The sequence below is a fragment of the Physeter macrocephalus genome, chromosome 15, assembly GCF_002837175.3.
Source record: "Physeter macrocephalus isolate SW-GA chromosome 15, ASM283717v5, whole genome shotgun sequence".
Taxonomy (NCBI): domain Eukaryota; kingdom Metazoa; phylum Chordata; class Mammalia; order Artiodactyla; family Physeteridae; genus Physeter; species Physeter macrocephalus.
Window position 1 is genome coordinate 66205279 of NC_041228.1, and position 19428 is coordinate 66224706.

At 43.0% G+C, this 19428-nt stretch overlaps 1 protein-coding gene across 7 annotated transcripts in view; it reads right to left on the reverse strand.

Annotated features, from left to right (window-relative positions):
- Nucleotides 1-19428, reverse strand: part of LOC102978220 (extracellular sulfatase Sulf-1) — a 161794-nt gene that overhangs the window by 30963 nt on the left and 111403 nt on the right. For 5 of the 7 annotated variants that reach the window (XM_055091091.1, XM_055091089.1, XM_055091088.1 and 2 more), the window contains 6 exons: nucleotides 17003-17172; nucleotides 6368-6518; nucleotides 5250-5425; nucleotides 3386-3514; nucleotides 3052-3108; nucleotides 2142-2271 (listed from right to left, as the gene is read on the reverse strand). In XM_055091091.1, coding sequence (XP_054947066.1) covers nucleotides 2142-2271; nucleotides 3052-3108; nucleotides 3386-3514; nucleotides 5250-5425; nucleotides 6368-6518; nucleotides 17003-17172 — 813 coding nt within the window. The remainder of the gene's footprint in view (nucleotides 1-2141; nucleotides 2272-3051; nucleotides 3109-3385; nucleotides 3515-5249; nucleotides 5426-6367; nucleotides 6519-17002; nucleotides 17173-19428) is intronic. The other 2 variants (XM_055091092.1, XM_028500388.2) reach the window with 1 other exon arrangement.

The window sequence follows — 19428 nt, forward strand, 5'->3', positions numbered from 1 at the left end:
GTGAGAGGCCCGCGTAACGCAAAAAAAAAAAAAAAAAAAAAAAAAAAAAAAAAAAAAAAAAAAGCAAAGTGAAGTTTTTAACATAGTTGGCATTCAGCACATGAGTGAAGAGCTTGTGCCAATAATCTAGTTTATACTGCATTTGCCCTTGAGGATATATATTAAAATTTCAGCGCAAGCCATATGGATAGGTTTGCAAAACTGTATACTGAAAGGTAGGCCATGTATCTTATTCTCAAAGGGTTGTAAGTCTCGCCACTTAAAGGGCTGAAATAGTAACAAGATCACCAATGGGCATGAGATATATTTAACACTGAACATTTCCAACTCCTGAATAGAAGCAAAATTAGTCTATTGAGGCTGGCTCATAAAAATCATTTTAGAGCTACAAAACAATTCTGAGATTTTAATCATAATAATACTTTAGAGCTTCCATAAGAAGGATTTGAAGACTTCAAATTGAAATATAATGAATAGGTCTAAGCTTCTCCGCTAAGCACTTGAAAACTGACTTACCAGAGTGCCATGAAGGCCTGGTTTTACCCCTTCCTTCAAGAGCCCTCCCTCCTCACCTTTTTCCACTTCAAAGGGATTCCTGTGTATGAAAAGGCAGGAGAAAATTCAGAGCATATGAGGGTCAAGTAGTTCACTATGAACATCTATTCAATACGCTAGATGCCGTATAAATAGAGTATAATGAGTGAGGCCATTTTAATAATAACGGGGCTATTTATTTCATGTGTCTGATACCTTGGACTGGTGTTGGCTAGTTGTGTGGTTATTTAGAGGTCAGATAAATTAAAAAAAAAAAAAGACTCAAAGAAGAATTGAACTTCTCTTCACCTTGCTAATGAAATTTACCTTGGAAAGCAGCAAGTGGCCGGAGTTTTAGAATCAGGAAACTTATGGATCCCCAGATTGTAAAATGAGGATAGCTAATAGGCCTTCTTCATTCAACGGATGTGAAGATTAAATTGAGCTAATGTGTATAAAACTCGGGGTGCAGTGTCTTCCATAAGACAAATGCTCGATAAATGTTATTTTTCTCTTTCCTCCAATTTTGTTCTAAATTGCAATGACTTAGGCAGAAATTCAGTCCCTCTCATCATGACATAGTGTATTTCTCCCAGCTAGCATAGATTTCCATCAAGAGTGCTTAAAATAACTTGTGTTCCTATGTTCTCACTTTCCTTAAAAACAGATCTGTGTTAATTCATCACACGGTAATTCTTTAGTTCTTATTGGTAATAGTTGGTGTTCTAGGTAGCCCTGAACTTCCTGGAAATATTTCTATTAATGAAGAGAATTCATTCTAATGAAATATTTGATGTCAGAAATTTTGTGAGCACAGGTAGAAACAATAATCAAACAGAATATGGTTTCCCTTTTCATTCTTCAACCTTGGTCACAGACTCTGTCCGCCTCTCTGGGTTAGATGACATCTGATCTTAGCGTGGGGAGACCCAATCTCTTGGGGTGATTCACTGTCCAGAGGCTCAGCATCTACCCAAGATCTCTTTTTTTAAATTAATTTTTACTGGAGTATAGCTGCTTTGCAATGTTGTGTTAGATTCTGCTGTGCAGCAAAGTCAATCAGCTATACGTATACATATATCCCCTCTTTTTTGGATTTCCTTCCCATTTAGGTCACCACAGAGCACTGAGTAGAGTTCCCTGTGCTATACAGTAGGCTCTCACTAGTTATCTATTTTATACATAGCCATCTACCCAAGATCTTGATTAAGCTGCCTCTCGACCCTTCCTGATGACCAGTTAGGAGGGGCCCCAGGGATGGAGCTTTCTCCTCAGATGGAACCAGTCTCTGATCTTTCTAACTGGACTATCCATTTCATATGTCTGATATCTTGAACGGATGGTGGCTAATTGGGTGGATATTTGGAAGTCGCTCTCTGAGAGCACCATGTTTTTTGATTGGAGGAAGCCCAAGCAGTGATGAGGAGGCCCAGCTTGGACCAGTTAGACACTGCTCAGTCACGGGAAAGACGTCACAGTGAGCACTCCATGACTGCCATGGAGAAGTTCTTTACACGTAAATGTACATTATTTGACATGTTGAAAATATTTTACGTTAGCATTAGAGAAGCATGTGAGTCATGGTGCAGAAAAGCTGTGTCACTCACCTGCCCAGGTTGTTCACAGGCTGTCTGGTACCTGGCCTGTTGGCACAGTTCTTTGACCCTCTCATATTTGGGCAAGTGATTTGACTGTTGGATATTCTTGTTGGATTCTTCCTTCTTACGTAGAAATTTCCTTTGACAGAGAGGGAAAAGATTCTTATGTGAGAAGGGATCTGAAATGACCTTCGCCGAGACCTGCCTGTTCTTTTTCCTTCCCTGTCACATGACTCCACATTCTCCAGACAGCAAGAAATTGGTATCAAGGGTAAAACCACAGGAACCCCACATTTCACGAGTCCTTTGCAAAAAATTACAAGCTGGGAACTATGAGGACGAGAGGTCAGGGGAGGAAGAGTCATTTCCGCCAAAATCATTCATTTCAAAACTCTGGGCAGAAACGTTTAGCTTTCCAGGCTCAAAGTTCTTTTTTTGTTAAAAAGCAACGATAGAAATGCTTTTCTCCCGCTCAGTGTAAGTATGGAGGAAAACAAAGACGCTGGGCGTTATAAATCAAAAGGGCAAACCCAGAAGTGACTCAGGAACAGTTACGATCTCATATATCTGTCTAGTCAAAACTAGTACAGGCGCATAAGGAAAAGAAGGAAAAGGGTGTCAGGCAGAAGCTGGGAAAGAAGGTTGAGAAAGTCAATTGACTGGTCCAATTAGGAAGCGAGGTGGAAAATGCAACTGTCAGTCCACAGCCATGTAAGGGCTGTGGTCCATCTTTGCAATTCTGATGCAACAATCATTACTCTGCTGGCCAGGGAAGGATGAGTCGCAAACGTTCAGTCTTATGACTAAGTTTACGAAATCTGCATGCCTAGTAAACCAAAATAAGGGGAAAAACATTCCCAGCAGGGAGAGCTGCCCACTAGGACCGGTGCCCAGAAGCACCCCAGGAACCAATAATTACCCTCTTTCCACGAGGAATGTATCACGCCAAATTTTGGCCTTCTTGTTTGTTCGAAACCTGAAAGCAAAATAATAATATTTACTGTTGGCATTTGGACATTTTTCCAAACGGATCTGCGCTAACAGTTTATTTAAAGCAACACCTCCCACTTCCCGCAGACCAGGACACCAGGACTGCATCTCCATTAATACGCTATTCACAAACAGCCAAGAAAGTCTCAGCTCTGGGTGATCCTCAGGTGCAAAGGGTATTTTGCCTCTACTTCTGCCAGCTGCTGCCCAGCTCTGGGAGCCAATGTGCTCGGGGCTGGCTCAGGGGAAGAAAACTGACGCACCTGTTACCTGGCTTTTCCTGGTCCAGGAGTTTGAGGACAGACTTGCCGTCTATGTCAGGAGGTGCGTCGAGCCCAGCAATGTCCAGGATGGTAGGGGCCAGGTCAATGTTTAGAACAATCTGTGGTACTCTGCAAAGGGACAGATGGTCACGCCCCAGACCCAGCACCAGTGGAGGGTGCCACCAGGGCTGTTTTCTCCATCCCAGGGCTCCCTGGCCTTCACTGCTTCTCAGTCTCTCATCTGGTCCCCAAGGGATGGTGGCTGCATCTGGGAGGTGCCTGAGCGGTCAGCAACCAGGGCCGAGAGAAAGATGAACTGGCTGTCACAGGGCTGGAGAGATGCCTGCACCCCTGAACTCTGGCCACACTGCCAGACAAACTGTGGCCTGATATTTGGTTTTTGTAAGCTGTGTATTTTCTTCTGAAACCCGATAGTCCACCACTCCTCTGTTGAACTAGGGCTTCGAAATCAACCTTCTGAAAAAGGACACAAGGTTTTTATACTTGAATTCAATCCATGCTACCTAGTCTTGCAAACATAAAGCCTTCTCACTCTAGATCTGACACTTCCCCAGGGGTTTCCAATGATCTGGAGAGAGACATGATAACATTCTCCAAAGAAGTCCTTCTTACTGCCATCCCCTCCTCCCCAGGATGCAGTGGAATGAGGCAGCGGATGAGACTCATAGGTGAGACTCAGGATATCTGGGATCTGGGCCCCAAGGCTGCCCCCTCCACGATCGGGGACTCTGAGAGAGGCACGTACCCTGTCTGTGGAGTGTCTTCATTGTGAAATCAGGGGTCCAGGCTGGATGGTCTTTAAGGATCATTCCAGCTTTTGAATTCTACTTGCACTCTTTTCTTTCACTCTTTCCATCATTGTTTCATGTACACGATCTCATTTTACACAAAACATTTTTTTAATGATTAAAAACACATTTATTTAAGTGGTTGAGTTGCCTCCATTTGAATATTGCCTATTGCTTCCGTAATAATATCAGAAGTTTTTCACAGATGCTTTTTAACGGGCAGCACCTGCTATAGATCTACTAACAGTTACACCAAACATTCTGATCGCTAGGGCATATGAAACCCATTTTACGATGGGAATATCTAGATACAAAGTGATGCAGAGAATTGCTTAAGGTGACAGAAATGGAATTTCAGTCCTTCAGGTTTCTTTTCTTAAAATTTATTTAAACTTTATTTAAAGTTCTTTAAATTTAATTTTCTTTAAAAAATTCTTTAGTAATAATTAAAAAATAAAAAACAAGAGGAAGGACTGCTTATTTTTGGCAGAATTTATTTATTTATTTTTTTTTCTGTACGCGGGCCTCTCACCGTTGTGGCCTCTCCCGTTGCGGAGCACAGGCTCTGGACGCGCAGGCTCAGCGGCCATGGCTCACGGGCCCAGCCGCTCCGCGGCATGTGGGATCCTCCCGGAGCGGGGCACGAACCCGTGTCCCCTGCATCGGCAGGCGGACTCTCAACCACTGCGCCACCAGGGAAGCCCAGGACTGGTTATTTTTTAAAAAAGATTCAAAGAAGGTAAGGATGATGTTCCTAAAGATCACATTCTGTGTCTGTGTGCACAGCCTCATGCATTCTGGTAAATTTGAGAGAATTAATCACTGATACAGTTATATTTCCTTTCTCTTGAAAGAGTATACTTTAGTTAATTTAACATGTGGCAGAAGTGGGGGAGGGGTGGAGCAAGGAGGAGGTTTTTGTCTTCTAAATTACCAACCTACATGCACCCTTTTTGTTTGGATGAACGGAAACCAGAGCCTGAGATTGGTAATTGAATTATCTCAGACGTACACGAGCTATGACAGCTGAATGTTGGAAACAGAGAAATACGTACATCGATCCTGGTTCTACACTTGGACCACGAATAAAGAAAGGCACACGGATATCAAAGTCATATGGCATGGATTTCCCCTTGACCAGTCCAAACTGCCCGATATGGTAACCGTGGTCAGCAGTGTAGATGATGTAAGTGTTCTCCAGCTCCCCCGTTTCCACAAGCATATTATACAGCTGAAACACAGCACAGACACCAGTCAGAAGCAATTGTGATGGCATAAGACAACAACAGTGCTGCCATGATTTCACCCAAACCTTTTTTCCATTATTTTTAGAAGAGTTGCTTTAATAAGGCCAACAAACATGTACATTACCCACATTTTCCAGTTGCCTGCAATCCTGCAGGGAAAAAGTCCAATAACACAGTTGATTTTGTATACTATGTAACTTTTGTGAGTCTGGTCCGTTCTATTTAAAGGTTTTGTTTGCCTATTTGGAAAAAAAAAAACCCACAAAACAACCTCCACCACCAAACTTTAAGGTTTTACTTTGAAAAATCCATTTAAAAGCAAATTTGAGTATCATCACTCATATCTAGCTATCAAGGGTTAAAAACAGGCTACTTCTGAGCCTGATCCAGCTAGATCCAGCCTTCAGGCATGTCTTGTTTGGCTTCTGTTTTAAAATTCAGGAAATTTCAAATAAAATTTTTGTATTTCTGGCTTCTTTTAGAAGTCAGAGGACTTGACACTGGATCCGCATTCTTACACGACAAAAATTAGTTGAAGTTGAGTAGTTGCTCCTTGCTTTAGATGGGGGCACCTAGTTTCAAGTTCACCACAAGCCCCACCATTCCCTATTGCCTCATACTGGATCTGATTTAGCTATTTACATTATTTGCTTAATTCCTGAAGGTATTTGTGGCTATAGCCCTTGATTTATGATGTCTTGATTTGTATCTCCTCTTTGCTACTGGCTCCACAAGAACCAAGCATGGAGAGGTAATAGAAAGGGGACGAGATAAGGGAGCAATGATAAATTAACTGAATACACACACCACACTCTCTCTCTTAAAATGAAAAACAACAACAACTACAAAAACAGGATTGGCAAGAATGGGTCTACATAAGGGGAGCTGGACCAGAACCTGTCACTGGGGCAAGTTCGTGTGCTTACCCTTTCCACAGAATCATCCACTGACATCAAAGTCTGAAGCCGTTTGCGATGTAGAACGTTTGTAAATTCCATGTGGATGGGCAGCATGGGTCCCGTGTACTGCATTATCCAGTGTTTGTCCATATTTGGTGCATAGTTATAACTAGGAGTTCTGCAAATATCCAGAAAGGAGTCTTACTATATACGCTTTCTAGCCATTTAGAGACATATCTCAAGTTAAAGGCTGTGAAATAACAATTTAGGAAAGATAATTTAGACACTGCTAAAGTATTTTTTTCTCCCATACATCTGTCTGTGTTTATATAGAGATCTGAAGTCTGCACCACCCCAAACAGCACAAGTCCTCTGAAGGTATATGGATTCAAACTTATAAGACCAAGACTGGCAGCTAAAAAATCTAATTAGTGCAAGTTCCTTTGGGTCCTTTGACTAAAATGTGTAAAAACACGTCAGCATGATTGTGGTCATGTTACAAATCTACAGATAAAACTCAGTAATGTAGAAGGGAATGTCCTCATGGTGATATTAACTTGAAAAATTTTATTGCTAATTAGGCTATGAAATATAATCACTAATATGTTACGTGCAATGATGAGGAATCAAAATTTCAATACATTTTCTTCTCTTGAATTTACCAGGGTATTTTATGGATTACTTACATATCTAGTCTCTATGAATTCTTCTCATTCCTAACCTTGTATATAGATACCATTAATTTAATTGGATTTGCTGGAATTATAACCAAGTCTATGGCAATATACATGCTTACCAATAGAGCTAGCTATTCATTATAGACAAATCAATATAGGTGCAGGGCATAATTTTTTGTTAACTATAGGGAAGTGGGTTCTGTTGTTCTCGGACAACAGAACAACAATATAGGTGGTTCAAGCCTATATTTAATCTATTGCAGAGATCCAAGAGGTGTCCGTACTTTCCTTTGGGGCCGCACAAAGCACGTCACCTTCTCTTTGAAGTGTTCCCCGACTCCCTAGACCATTAGATGCTGCTACCTCACACTCCCAAAGAACATATCTATGCTAGAACAATTCTCACAGTGAGAAATGTTCGTTTTTCATTTGACCTCTCCGCCAGACTATAATGTACTTGAACCTTTTCCTTAGCTGATAAGCATATAAGCGTCGTTTAATATTAAAAACTTAGCGAGTATTTACCACGTGTCAGGTATCATGCTAAGTGTTTTATTCACATCGACTCATTTAATTAGCTCAGCTCTTCTGGGATATAGGTTTATCATTCCTACTTTACAGCTGAGAAAACGAAGGCTTAGCAAAGATAAATAACTTTCTCAGGTTAATAAAATTATCGGGTAATAGAACCAGGACTTGGTTCCAAAGCCCATTTGCTTTAACAAAATGAAAATAAAGTAGAATGGGGGGGGTTTCCTGCATCTGAGATTGCTCTTCATATGAACCACAACTGTGCAAAGAGCCAGTCTCACAGAATAAGCAACAGTCTATGTTGATCGAGAAATCTGATTACCAGACTCTGTTCTGGGGAGGATCCTATCAGTGAAAGATGGTGGATAATGACGACTGAAGGTGACCCTGTGGCATCATTTATTATAAAACTAGAGAAACAATCAGTCGCTGTGAGCCTGGTGAGTCCAGGACCCTCGACCGTGTTCCAGTGGTTCCGCCATGGAGGGAATTTTGCATGGGGGAACTTGGAGTTTCTGAGATGCATGACTGTACACAGGGGCGTTTCCATGAACACAAGGCTCTATAAATGCCACCTGTGACTATACATTTTCTTCTGCCAGTGGATTTGCAGCACCTCTCTTTTAATATTTGAAAATGCTGTTTTGGTACCATTGGTCTTCCTGGTGCAAAAAGTTACCCTGATGATCTGTAAGGATGCGGGTGAACCAGCAGAAATGCCACAGCTCAAATGCCAATATAACACTGAGCACAGGAGACACTGTCCCTAAAAGCGTACAAGTTACACTCAGAAGTGTAAGTTAACTCCCCTTTAAAGAGACAGATTTGTAGGGTGGGAAAAGCACTTGCAGCTCGATTTGCTCACCTGTAAATGGGGATAAGAGCATCTCTAATAAAAAGTTGTTTTGAGGAACAACAGATCTGTCTGTCTATCTATCTATCTATCTATTTATCTATCTATCTATCTATTATCTATCTGTCATCTATCTCTATCCCCTCTATATTTATCTATCTATCCATCCATCTATCTATCTATCTATCTATCTATCTATCACTTTAAAGTGCCCAGAACAGAAGACGTACCTGAGTTTCCTACATGAGCCAATAAAAAAATGTATTCTATATAAGGATATGGGTTGAAAAAAATCTCATGGCATTAAAAAACAAACTTTCAGATATCACTTGCCGTTCTTTGTAAGAGAAACTTTCAACATTAACTTTCGTCTCCTTACCAAGTAGACACCTCATGAACCGAATGGTCCCATTTTTGGCCTGAAAGCGTTCTTCATATCTAAAATTGCACCATGGGCCAAATCTGACTCTTGGATCTCAGGGGCCTGGGCAGTAGGAAGGGACTTAAGCCCATGTTTCTTATTCTTCATGCAGCGTGTCGCCTTACAAACAGGATTAGATTAAGAGACAGAAGAGGAGGTGGAGAGAGGGGGCTTCTAAATCCCGGGAGAAAGAGATTTTCACCCATGGGGGTAGTGTGAGGTCAGAGAAATAGAGCAAGCTGGTCACGAAAGGTCCCTCACCACTTACTGATACGTGCCCTGAAAAACAATACGGCTATAAAAGATTACATGGGGTTTTCTTCATAATACCTAACCAGCTCCTCTTACTGCCTTTGATGTTAGTTTGCCTTAATTTAAAAATAAATCTAGTCGACTTTTTTTAAACCACAAAAACTCAACACAAATAAAAATTACAATAGGGAGCCGAAAGGCAGGCTCACAGTGGGCCAATCATGTCCTCCACCGTTTACCTTCAAGTGCTTGGCAGGGTTCCATCCACCTCGCTTTGAGGAACAGGGAAGGTTGCAGCAAATTACAAGCCTCAAATTGGACTCCTGGATTTACAGAATGACATATGTTCAATCTGGCTTATATTAAAAGGGAGAGTTCAGGTCCGCTGTCAAAGCTGTCCTTCCGCCATTCCCCGTTTTTCTTAATTTCTGGATGTGGGAGATGACCCCCGCCTGCTCTGGGGATGAGATCCCAGGTGGGATCTCAGAAGTGGGGGAGGGGGGAATAAGCATTTGCCTTTTAAAGGAAGACAGGCTGCCACTGCTTCCCACAGAACAGCAGCTGTTCAAGGACCTGCAGGTGGAAGGTTGGGGGTCGCTGGAACTGACAGTGTTGCTGAAAAGTGATCTTTTGCCAAAGACCTGTGGTTGCCTCCTGCTGGGGTTTGCCAAATTCCTGGAAGATGCAGCCTTCTGTCCCCCAGGGATAATGAAGGCTTGCTGCCCTAAGAATTGACTTACAATTATTCAGACAGAGCCTGGAGCTGTTGGCTGGCACACGAGCCACAGAGAAGCAAGTAACTGTTTTAGGGAACAGTGGAAAACCACATATCCAATTGTTCCAGAATGTTTTGGAATCAGAACTGAATTCTCATCCCAGTCCTGTTACTTACTAGTGTGTGATCTAGAGCAACTTTTTTCTCTAGGCCTCTGTTTCCTCATCTCTATAACGGGAGCAAGGATTTCAAAGAGTTCTTGTGAGACTTCAAAGAGGTGTCAGTGACTCCAGAGGACAAATGCTGTGACCGACCACATCACACCCACACTTACAGGTAGCTGGGAGAGAGCTTATCACATCACAGCTCACCTGCTTGCTGTGGCAGCCCGGAGAAGGCAGGGCATCTTACTCCCAGTTTACAAATGAGATAGTAAAGCGTATGGAGATGGCCCTGAAAGAACATGCTGGGACACCTACTCCCTCCATGATGTCACACTGAACTGCCGTCCCCAGCAAGCACCTCAAAATCCCCATCATTAAAAGAACTGATCCATACATTTCTTTCTATAAAAAGTAAGTCCTGAAATCATTAGCCTTCATCCTCGTTTAAAATATTAGCTGCGGGCTTCCCTGGTGGCGCAGTGGTTAAGAATCCGCCTGCCAATGCAGGGGACACAGGTTCGAGCCCTGGCCCGGGAAGATCCCACATGCCACGGAGCGACTGGGCCCGTGCGCCACAACTACTGAGCCTGTGCTCTAGTGCCCGCGAGCTACAACTACTGAGCCTGTGTACTACAACTACTGAAGCCCACACGCCTAGAGCCCGTGCTCCACAACAAGAGAAGCCACCGCAACGAGAAGCCCGCGCACCGCAACGAAGAGTAGCCCCCGCTTGCCGGAACTAGAGAAAGCCCATGGGCAGCAACGAAGACCCAGTGCAGCCAAAAATAAATAAATAAAAAATAAATAAAATAAAATATTAGCTGCTTCTGTTTCCCATTCAGACGCCTCCCACCAGCTGCTGTGTGTCTATGTTTGTTGCAAATACAGAATCAAGTCTGACCCTCCAGGGCACACTGGAGGCATCCTCAAAAAGGTAGATAACACTGGCTGTTTGCTTGAAAATGGAGAGGACAAAGGACCAACTTGTTGTTTTTGAGTTTCTGTTGCTTTCTTTTAAAAAAAACCTCAAAAAACGAAAATCTGTCGGAGTTACAGTCACATGTGCCTGGTCTGTTGTTTGTTCAGATACATGTTTGGCCCAGAACTGTGCTCTCCAGACCTCCTAACTTTCAGGAAGGCACCTGTAACCCTCAACAGATTATTCCAATACTCAAAAACGTGAGCTTTGCCCAGCAGGGCTTCCCCGCACATTGCTTTTCTCTAGTCATTGTTTGTCTGGAGTTATTACGAGCTCGCCGATCGCTCAGACTACTGGCCTTGTACGTTCAACCTTTGCCATCAATGCCAATTCTCCCCGGGCTTTGGTTTTCTTGCTAGTATTGCTTATTGACATAACAGGGATAAGAATTCTGAAAATCAATCATGTCCTCTTTCTGTTTGATGGGTAGTTGTTTAGGGAGAATAATTCTTACTAGCACAGAAATAGTTTCAAGTAATGCATATGTCAAATATTAGACCCATTTGCGGGAAAGTGCAAAGAACTTAGCAGTTCATTTGTACCACTGATGGTCTGTGCTGTCACCCCAGAGAAAATAAACATATTTCGAGCGTTTTGTATTTGAACATGTATTTTCTTCATTTGCTATTTAGTCTCATACGACAACAAAAATCCTAACTCTTAATATCCTTATTGGTAGCAGGATCATCACTCACTGAAAATAGGTCTCAATTCCCAGAATAAGTTAGTTGTACAAATTTAAGACGCACACACTCAAAGCATTAAATTGGAAATTCCAGACTTAATCTCCCAGGCCACACCATCTCAGCTTTCACTAAAATTAAACTTATTTAATTGACTTCTTGGAGATTTCCCCATTTGAGTTCAAATGTCTTTAGGTGGGTAATATTCGAACACATGCAGGATAATACCAAATGATCTTGATTATAGATATATCATAAAACTTTAAAATAAAAAGGCATATCCTAAAACTAATTTAAAGAGTCTTCCAATGATGCTGCGAACTCCAATTCTAATTGTGCAAAGACACACATAGGGAACTCTTCTCCTACTAATTGTGACTGTGGTGGGTACTGAACAAGCCCGGTGTAGTGGAAAGATCTAGGGTCCAAGAGAGTCGAGTCTGGGCTCCAGTTTTGTCCCTATCTACTTATGTGACCTGGGCAAAGCTAGTTGGTGGGGTTAATATGTTTACTCATTTGCTAAACAAAAATGTATTGTACAACTAGAGCAAGAGGAGCTGTGCTCACCGGACAACGAGAGGTAGAGATGGACCGCTGGGTCCCGCCTTTGGGAAAGAGCGACCTTGCCTAGCAGCAGGGCACCATTCACGTGATACTGAGTGTGAATACGGCCCCCTGGACTTGTGCGATTGCACTTCGGGGATCTGGGTAAACAGCCAGTGCGATGGGATATGTGGTCAACATAGAGAGAAGAAGAGAGTGGGAATATAGGAAAGGGAGCAATGAATTCTACCCCAATCACAAATGTTTATGGAGGATTTAAAACTCTCTCATCTTCGAAAGCATATCCTTTTATGTATTTGTGGAAGAAATGAGGGAGAACGTGCAAATTCTTTTTAAGGCAAGACATTTCCTTCCAACTTTAGATAACAAAGGTGTTTCGAAAACTGTTCTGAGGCTTACACAGACGTAGTTTTCCCTTTGACAAGCCTTGTCCATCCCAAACTCCACTGTCAGAACAATTCCTGCAACTTAGTGGATGTGGATTGTTCTACTGAAATTTTAGATTTCACATGAACCTCTGTGTGCATGTGTGTGTGCGTGTGTGTGTACAGTCATACACACTTCCAGGGACGGAAAGAAAGAACTGTTGAATTGGAAAAAAAAATGTTTAAGTTCATAGATGCATAGTTGGTAGGAAAGTATTCACGGAGTCTGAGCTCCTCGTAGAATCATCGGGAAGATAAATGGAATCTCCCTTCTCATAAAGGCTTTTGTCCACAGGTGCATATTATCACATCACTGAGGCCAGGAGAGAAAAGCGATGCCAAATGAGGATGAGGCTATAGCATTACTGTGAGGATATGGGGGAGAGAATTTACTGGGAAGTGCAGTAGGGTCGCAGCCATAGTGAAGGGCTCTATGGTAACGGTGATTATAGGTATTATCATGACGGAGGCTCCCTCAGATCTCTCAGAGGCCAGGAGTGGCTGAGCCACTGTCTGATCAAACAGTGTCTTCCGTCCGTCTGTAATCTGTTCTCATTCTTAGCTGGCTGGCATAACCTCTAGCCTCAATATTGGACTGGCTTCCTTCCTTTGTTGGAACGGCGAACACCATGGAAACCTGATACATTCGCTGCAGGCTGAGGGGGTCAGATAGCTCTAACCCAAGGCGGATGAAAGGCATCTGGATAATGCTTGACCACCAAGGAAGGTGACCTCAAGGAAAGCGTTCACATGGCTTGCAGCCCCCGCCGAAAGGGGAGAGCCTGCAGCTTCTCGTCCTGTTTTCCTAGGGCCTGCCGAATATCTCTGCAAAGCGCTTAACTTCTTGCGTCCCTTTGCCTGAATGCCTTGCCCTTGTTCTCGCTAAGGAAACCAGCCATTCAGGAGCTCCGGGCGCCACAATGGAAAGCTTGTCTTCAATTTGTCTCACTCCTTTTGTGTGCGGACTGAACTGTGAACCTGGGCAGTCACTCACAGTGACAAGAGACACACACGGACTCTCTCCAGCCCTTTCCTCCAGCGGCAGCCGGAGAGACTTTTACAACAAAGATGCCCCGAATTCAAGGCTTCTAAGGTCTGCAGGAGACACAGCGGATCTCCCCATTCTAGGTGCACAAAGCCCCAAGCTCAGCAGCAAACAGAAGCTGAATCACTCAACCCACTGTGTTGGATTTTCATTTTCTATGGCTAAGAGTGTTCTCCAAACTGGCACTTGCCTATAGCACATTTTGCACCTGGCAAAGATAACACAGCCCGGGCTGGTGTTTCTCCTGTCTGTGTTTTTAGAATAGCCAGGTGTGAGAGCCTCATCAGTGCGGGTCTTAGCTAGTCAACAGACTTGTCAAGTCACGACGGACAAGTATCAACTCGTCCTTTCTCTAGCTGCTTTCCCAGAACGTTAAGTTGAACCAAACGAAGCAGCACTTTTTGTAGGTCAAGAAAGATCCAATCCGGAAAGAACAGTTTTTTATGGTTTGTCTTAACAGAAATGATCAATGAGAATTAGCATCTATGAAGTGGCTTCTGTGTCCCAGGCCCAAGGTGGGGCCTCTTTGAACTGTCATTCATGACACCACGCTAAGGTGCTAGTTATTACCCCCATTTTACAGATGAGACAATGCAGGTTCTGAGAGCTTAAAGAAACGGCCCACAGGCTCAGGGAGGATAGCTGAGATAGGAACCCACGCTTGTTTGGCTCCAAGGCCTGAGGACTTTTCACTCTGCCATGTGCAGATTTCACTTTATAGAATCACTACTAAGGCACACAGGTGGTTCATTTGAATTAAAAAGGAATAATGGAAACTTTGCATGGGAAAATGATCAAGTCACATATGATGTCATTCGACCTTTACTAAATGGCCTCCAGTGACTCTGCTTATGGTTACACACAAATTACACAAATTCTCAATATTCTGTGAATTTCTCTTTCTAGCTTTACTCCTTACTGCTTTCCTAGGTCACATCTTAGATGGCCTCATTTACATGGTGACCACTTTTCCGCGCCATATTCTCTTCCTGAAATATCTACCCAATCTCTGCGTATCAGCTGCAGAAATTTTGCCCATCCTTTGCGGCCCACTTTGAATGCCTCCTGGGCCCTGAAGTTTTCCTGGTTCCTCTAAAAGATGTGCATGCTTCCTCCTCCAAACTTCCACAGCCCCTGGGATCCCTGCTCTAGTACTTACTTCTGGGCCTGTTGCTGATAAGGCTATTTGGACACTTGCTTGCTGCTGATAAGGCTATTTGGACACTACCCCTAGAGCAGGGGACCAGGACAAACTTATCCGTAAAGAATCATACAGTAAATAGTTGATGTACTGTAGGCCATACGGTATCTGCGGCAACTGCGCAACTCCACTGTTGTATTGCAAAAGCAGCCATAGACAATACCTAACTGTATGAGCATGGCTGTGTTTCAATAAAACTTTATTTATAAAAACTGGTGGCAAGCTGGATTTGGCCCCTCTGTGCCAACCTCTGTCCTAGTTCATTGGGTCTCCAGGGTTAGCAATTGTGTCTTCCTTGTGCCTATATCCCTGCTATGTTGTACAATGTCACAGGTGGCGCTCCATAAATATTTGTGGAACTAATAGAATTTTAAATTGCTGTTATCAGAGATGGTTTTTTTTTTTTTTTTTTAAAGCTATTGTTGAGGCCCTGAGAACTCTGCAGATTCCTCTGGTCCTGCACTGCTGTCTGTGCATGCCACTGAGCTGTCAGAACCTCTTGACCTGTGGCTGATTTTCCTGTAGGCTCCGGACCTTGCCCTGAAGCTTCAAAGGCAGGCTGACTTCTAAGGAGCCATAAAACACATTTTGTCAACCCCTTGTCCTCAGACTCAGAAAAACATCAGTGAAGTTTACAGTTGTGGAAAATCACCTTAGGCTGAGATTCTGCTAACGCAACAAAGGGAGAGATTTCTGACTCAAAAGAAAAGAGAAAGGTGGGTCCCAGGGCATGGAAGAAGCCTGCAAAAACCTTTTTCTCTCACTGAACCAGCTGGTTACTAAATGTGCAAGTGATTGGTAATGGAGAACCACTCACCACTCATGGGCTTCATTCATGAATTTAGTTGCATAGTTATATGTAGGGTAGGTTTTCAGAGGCTTGTATATCCATCCACAGGGTTGATTCCAAAGCACAAAGGCTCATCCAGACCGTATTCCCCAGATGCTGGGGCAACCTTCTTTGTCGACAATATTTTATGCATCAAAACACTTTCACCCTCCAAGTTCCTGGGCATGTTCAGTGGGGCACCCACCCTGGCTTCATACGTATTGTCAGTTCTTGTCTTTCTTTCTTTCTAAGTCACTTGATACGATAGAGAGGATCTAAGTACCACTGACCAGGAGCCAGCAGTTTATTAGTTATAATAAGATAAAAAGAAAAAGTTTTCCAGGGATATGTCTTGACCAGCAACTAGAATGCCTTCCGTAATTACTTACCTCTCTTCGTAAGGAAGTACATTTAATCTATTTTTTTTTTTTTTTCTGTCCGGGATCATAGCTAGAAAATCAGTGTGGATGAAAAGGGATGATATTTAAGCACAAACAGATGAAGAATGTATTCCGGAGGTTTAGTGATGAAGGAAACACATCAGTACCCTGTTCTCTACCTCTCTGGTGGTCAAACTTTCAGCAGACACAGAGCCAACTGCTCTGCGGAGAAGACTGTGCCTTATTGCAATGGATAAGAAGAAAGTGTGAGGACAGAGCGAAAATCAAAATCACGTCCTTTGCTGCCCAAGCCATCGACTTTGGCTAGTGAGAATGATCGGCATATTACAGCTCTCTGCTCTCTGTCCTGTCCTTGTATGCCATCAGCCCCCTACTCTGTGCCTCCCCACCCCCTCCTCTTAAAAAGAAACATCAGGTTATTTGAAAGCCGTGACCTGAGAGGGCCTCTCGGGCAAGCCCACTCCAGCTGCCTCTGTAGCAATGCTAATTGCACATCTGCGGCAAAGCTGCAACAGTCCATGCCCAGGAAATCCACCCAGGTTTTTATAACCAGACCAGGGGTTGCCACCCAGCTGCTATGAGAAACACACTGCTTGATCATTATTATTATTAGATCACGTTTGTGAATATTATTTAAGACAACTGAAGGCAACCCTGATCAGAATCGCCCCCCATTCACCCCATATGCTTCTCTTTCTTTTCGTTTAGCCGCTTACAAATGTTGATGTGATTCCTAATCAAAGCACCTCGACAAGCCCTTGAGTTCAGGGTCTTCCTGTTCCGCGGTCTCGGGGGCAGAAGCCGGTGTTCCTGTCTCGTGGAGATGCCGCGTGGAAGGAAACGGGGTGCAGGGGAGGAGCGAGATGAGGAGCAAAGGAGGGGCCCGCGCTCAGCAGGTCCCGGAGCTGAGGTTATTACTCACATGTGTTGGGAAGCATTGGGGTACAGTTTTGAAAACTGTGGGGCTGAGTCCTCGGGGCCGTGGGGTGCCGCGTGGCTGATCACCATCATAACGGGCCTATGGGGATACATTCTCTTAGACATTTTGAAGTAATTAATGCTCTCGTTAGTGATTAAGTCTGTGAAGTAGTCCTGAAACATACATTTGACACAAAACAAAAATTACAAAAGGTGACATTCATCAGATCACATTTGAATACTGCGTTCCCTCAGAAGCAACTCACTGAATGAGGAGGTAAGATCTTAAGCAGTAAGGGAAACTACTTCCCAAAGGAGCAAAACATCTTCCAGAGACAGAGAAAATCAGCTGCCAGTTACCTTCCAGGTTTGCTAAAGTGGTAACGTGCACAAACCTTTTTTTAAAAATAATGTGCAATTTAGGAATCAGCAAGAAAAAAAAGGGTCAAGTCCCGTTTGCCCAAGATAATGATCAGATCTGGCAATACAAATGCTCCAGCACATGAAACACCGGATACATATTTCATTCTCAGGCTTCGCTGATGTAATTCTTTGACAAAAAAAATTTAATTACTTCAAGGGCAGGAAACATCCACGCCCACTACAAATTCACAGTCGCGGAACACACACACACAGACACACACAGGCATACACACACAGGCATAAATGCACAAACAAAAAGAAAAGATCTTTTCCTTAAATTAAAAATTCACCTGTGAGAATTGCATAATAAATGCTAATGGAAGTCGTGGCCAAAATCTGGGTGCACAGGGAAAAGTGGCAACATTTTATCAGTTAATTTATTTGAAACACTCAGTATGGGCAGCAGTTGATTTCCTGCAGATTATACTGTTAATTGCACAACTAAAATTACCCAGCTGTTGGGATTAGAGCCTGACTTGTTAATAAAATGACTTAAACTGGCAGTCCAAGGGGCTGATGCAATGCAATAAGGGGAAGAGGGGGAAGAAATGGAATAAAAAAGAAAAAATGAAAACTTAAAAAACACCTGCTTCCTCTAAGTGTGTATCACTGGCCTGGAACTCCAGGATAAAGTTTATTCAGAAAGCGTCTAGGCAATGTGCACGGTCAGAGGCCTCTAGGCATGACTAATCACATGCAGATTCAAGGACCAGAACAGCTGCAGAAGCAGTGCCCAAGGGACCAGATCTGTGTCACATGTCATTGTCAGGACAAGTCCACAGGCTAACACCTTCGTCCATGGGAGTGTCTGTTTCATTCCTTTCCTCCCTAAAAAAAGATACATATTCTTTTTGACACTTAATCAGCTGTGATGACGGGCAAGTTACGCTGATTTAGTCTTTGGAAGGAATCTTGATTACTTTGCTCTCCTTAGGACAACAGGGAAAGAAAGGTTAATAGCTTGAACAGAAGCATGACAAGCATCCCCACAGATAAAAAATAAGCAGTGACAATTAGTGCGCTTGGTAGGACAGTGCTCAAATCTGCCTCCAAGGTCCCTGCCAGCTCTCAACTTTGATGAGTCTGGAAACCTATTAGCAATGTTTGTGAATTGCTAATACGCATTCATTTGCATGCGTTGTTTTCTGAAGGGTATGAAAGAATGAGACATACACCCTCACCCCGAGTCCCCTGTGCTCAAATCAGGCCAAGTGGAAAGACAGCAATGTGCCAAAGTTAGATCAAGTCTCCTCTTCCTGACTTCTACCAATATCTGTTTCATAGTGACCTGTGCTAGATAGAGCAGATTCTCGGCTTCTTTTAGATAAATGAGGAAGAGATGGATATGGCTAGGAGGGAAGTAGGCATTTTAGGCTAATTATCAGGCTAAATTCAAAGATATTTTCCCCTCCACTCTTGCGATCTGGAAATAGTTTTATTTTAAGTTGGCAATCACAAAACCTGTGTGACTTTTACAAAGTCTAACCTGGAATCCATTTGTTAGAGAACCACGGGACATGTCCATTTCAGTTTCTAGGAACTGATTTGGAAATCCTAGGGTTGACAGCCTTACAGACTTTTGTGGACTCTAGCTGCCATGGGGCAGGTGTCCTTGTCAATATCAAGTGTGATCAGACAGGAGTAAAAGCAAACTCAACTTTTGATTATTGCACTTGTCTGCTGTTATTCTTACATCTATATTGGAAGCCACAGACAGAATATACTTTCACCCCAGTGAAAAGCAAAACAGCATGAGATGAACATATGATTACGTGGATAAGTCCTCTAGAGGAGGAAAAAACCAAAAATTATCCCAAGACAGAGTGGAGTCATCTATGATTTTTCTGATAATACTTTCATCAAAGGCTGATTGCCTTTCATCCTAATGGGGGAAAAAAATCACTATTCAAAGTCAGTGCTCCTTGAGAGCCTTTTTCTTGCCTGGAGTTTAAAATTACCTTAAAATTTCTCATTCTAATACTGTGAGAATGTAGAAAGCCAATCTAG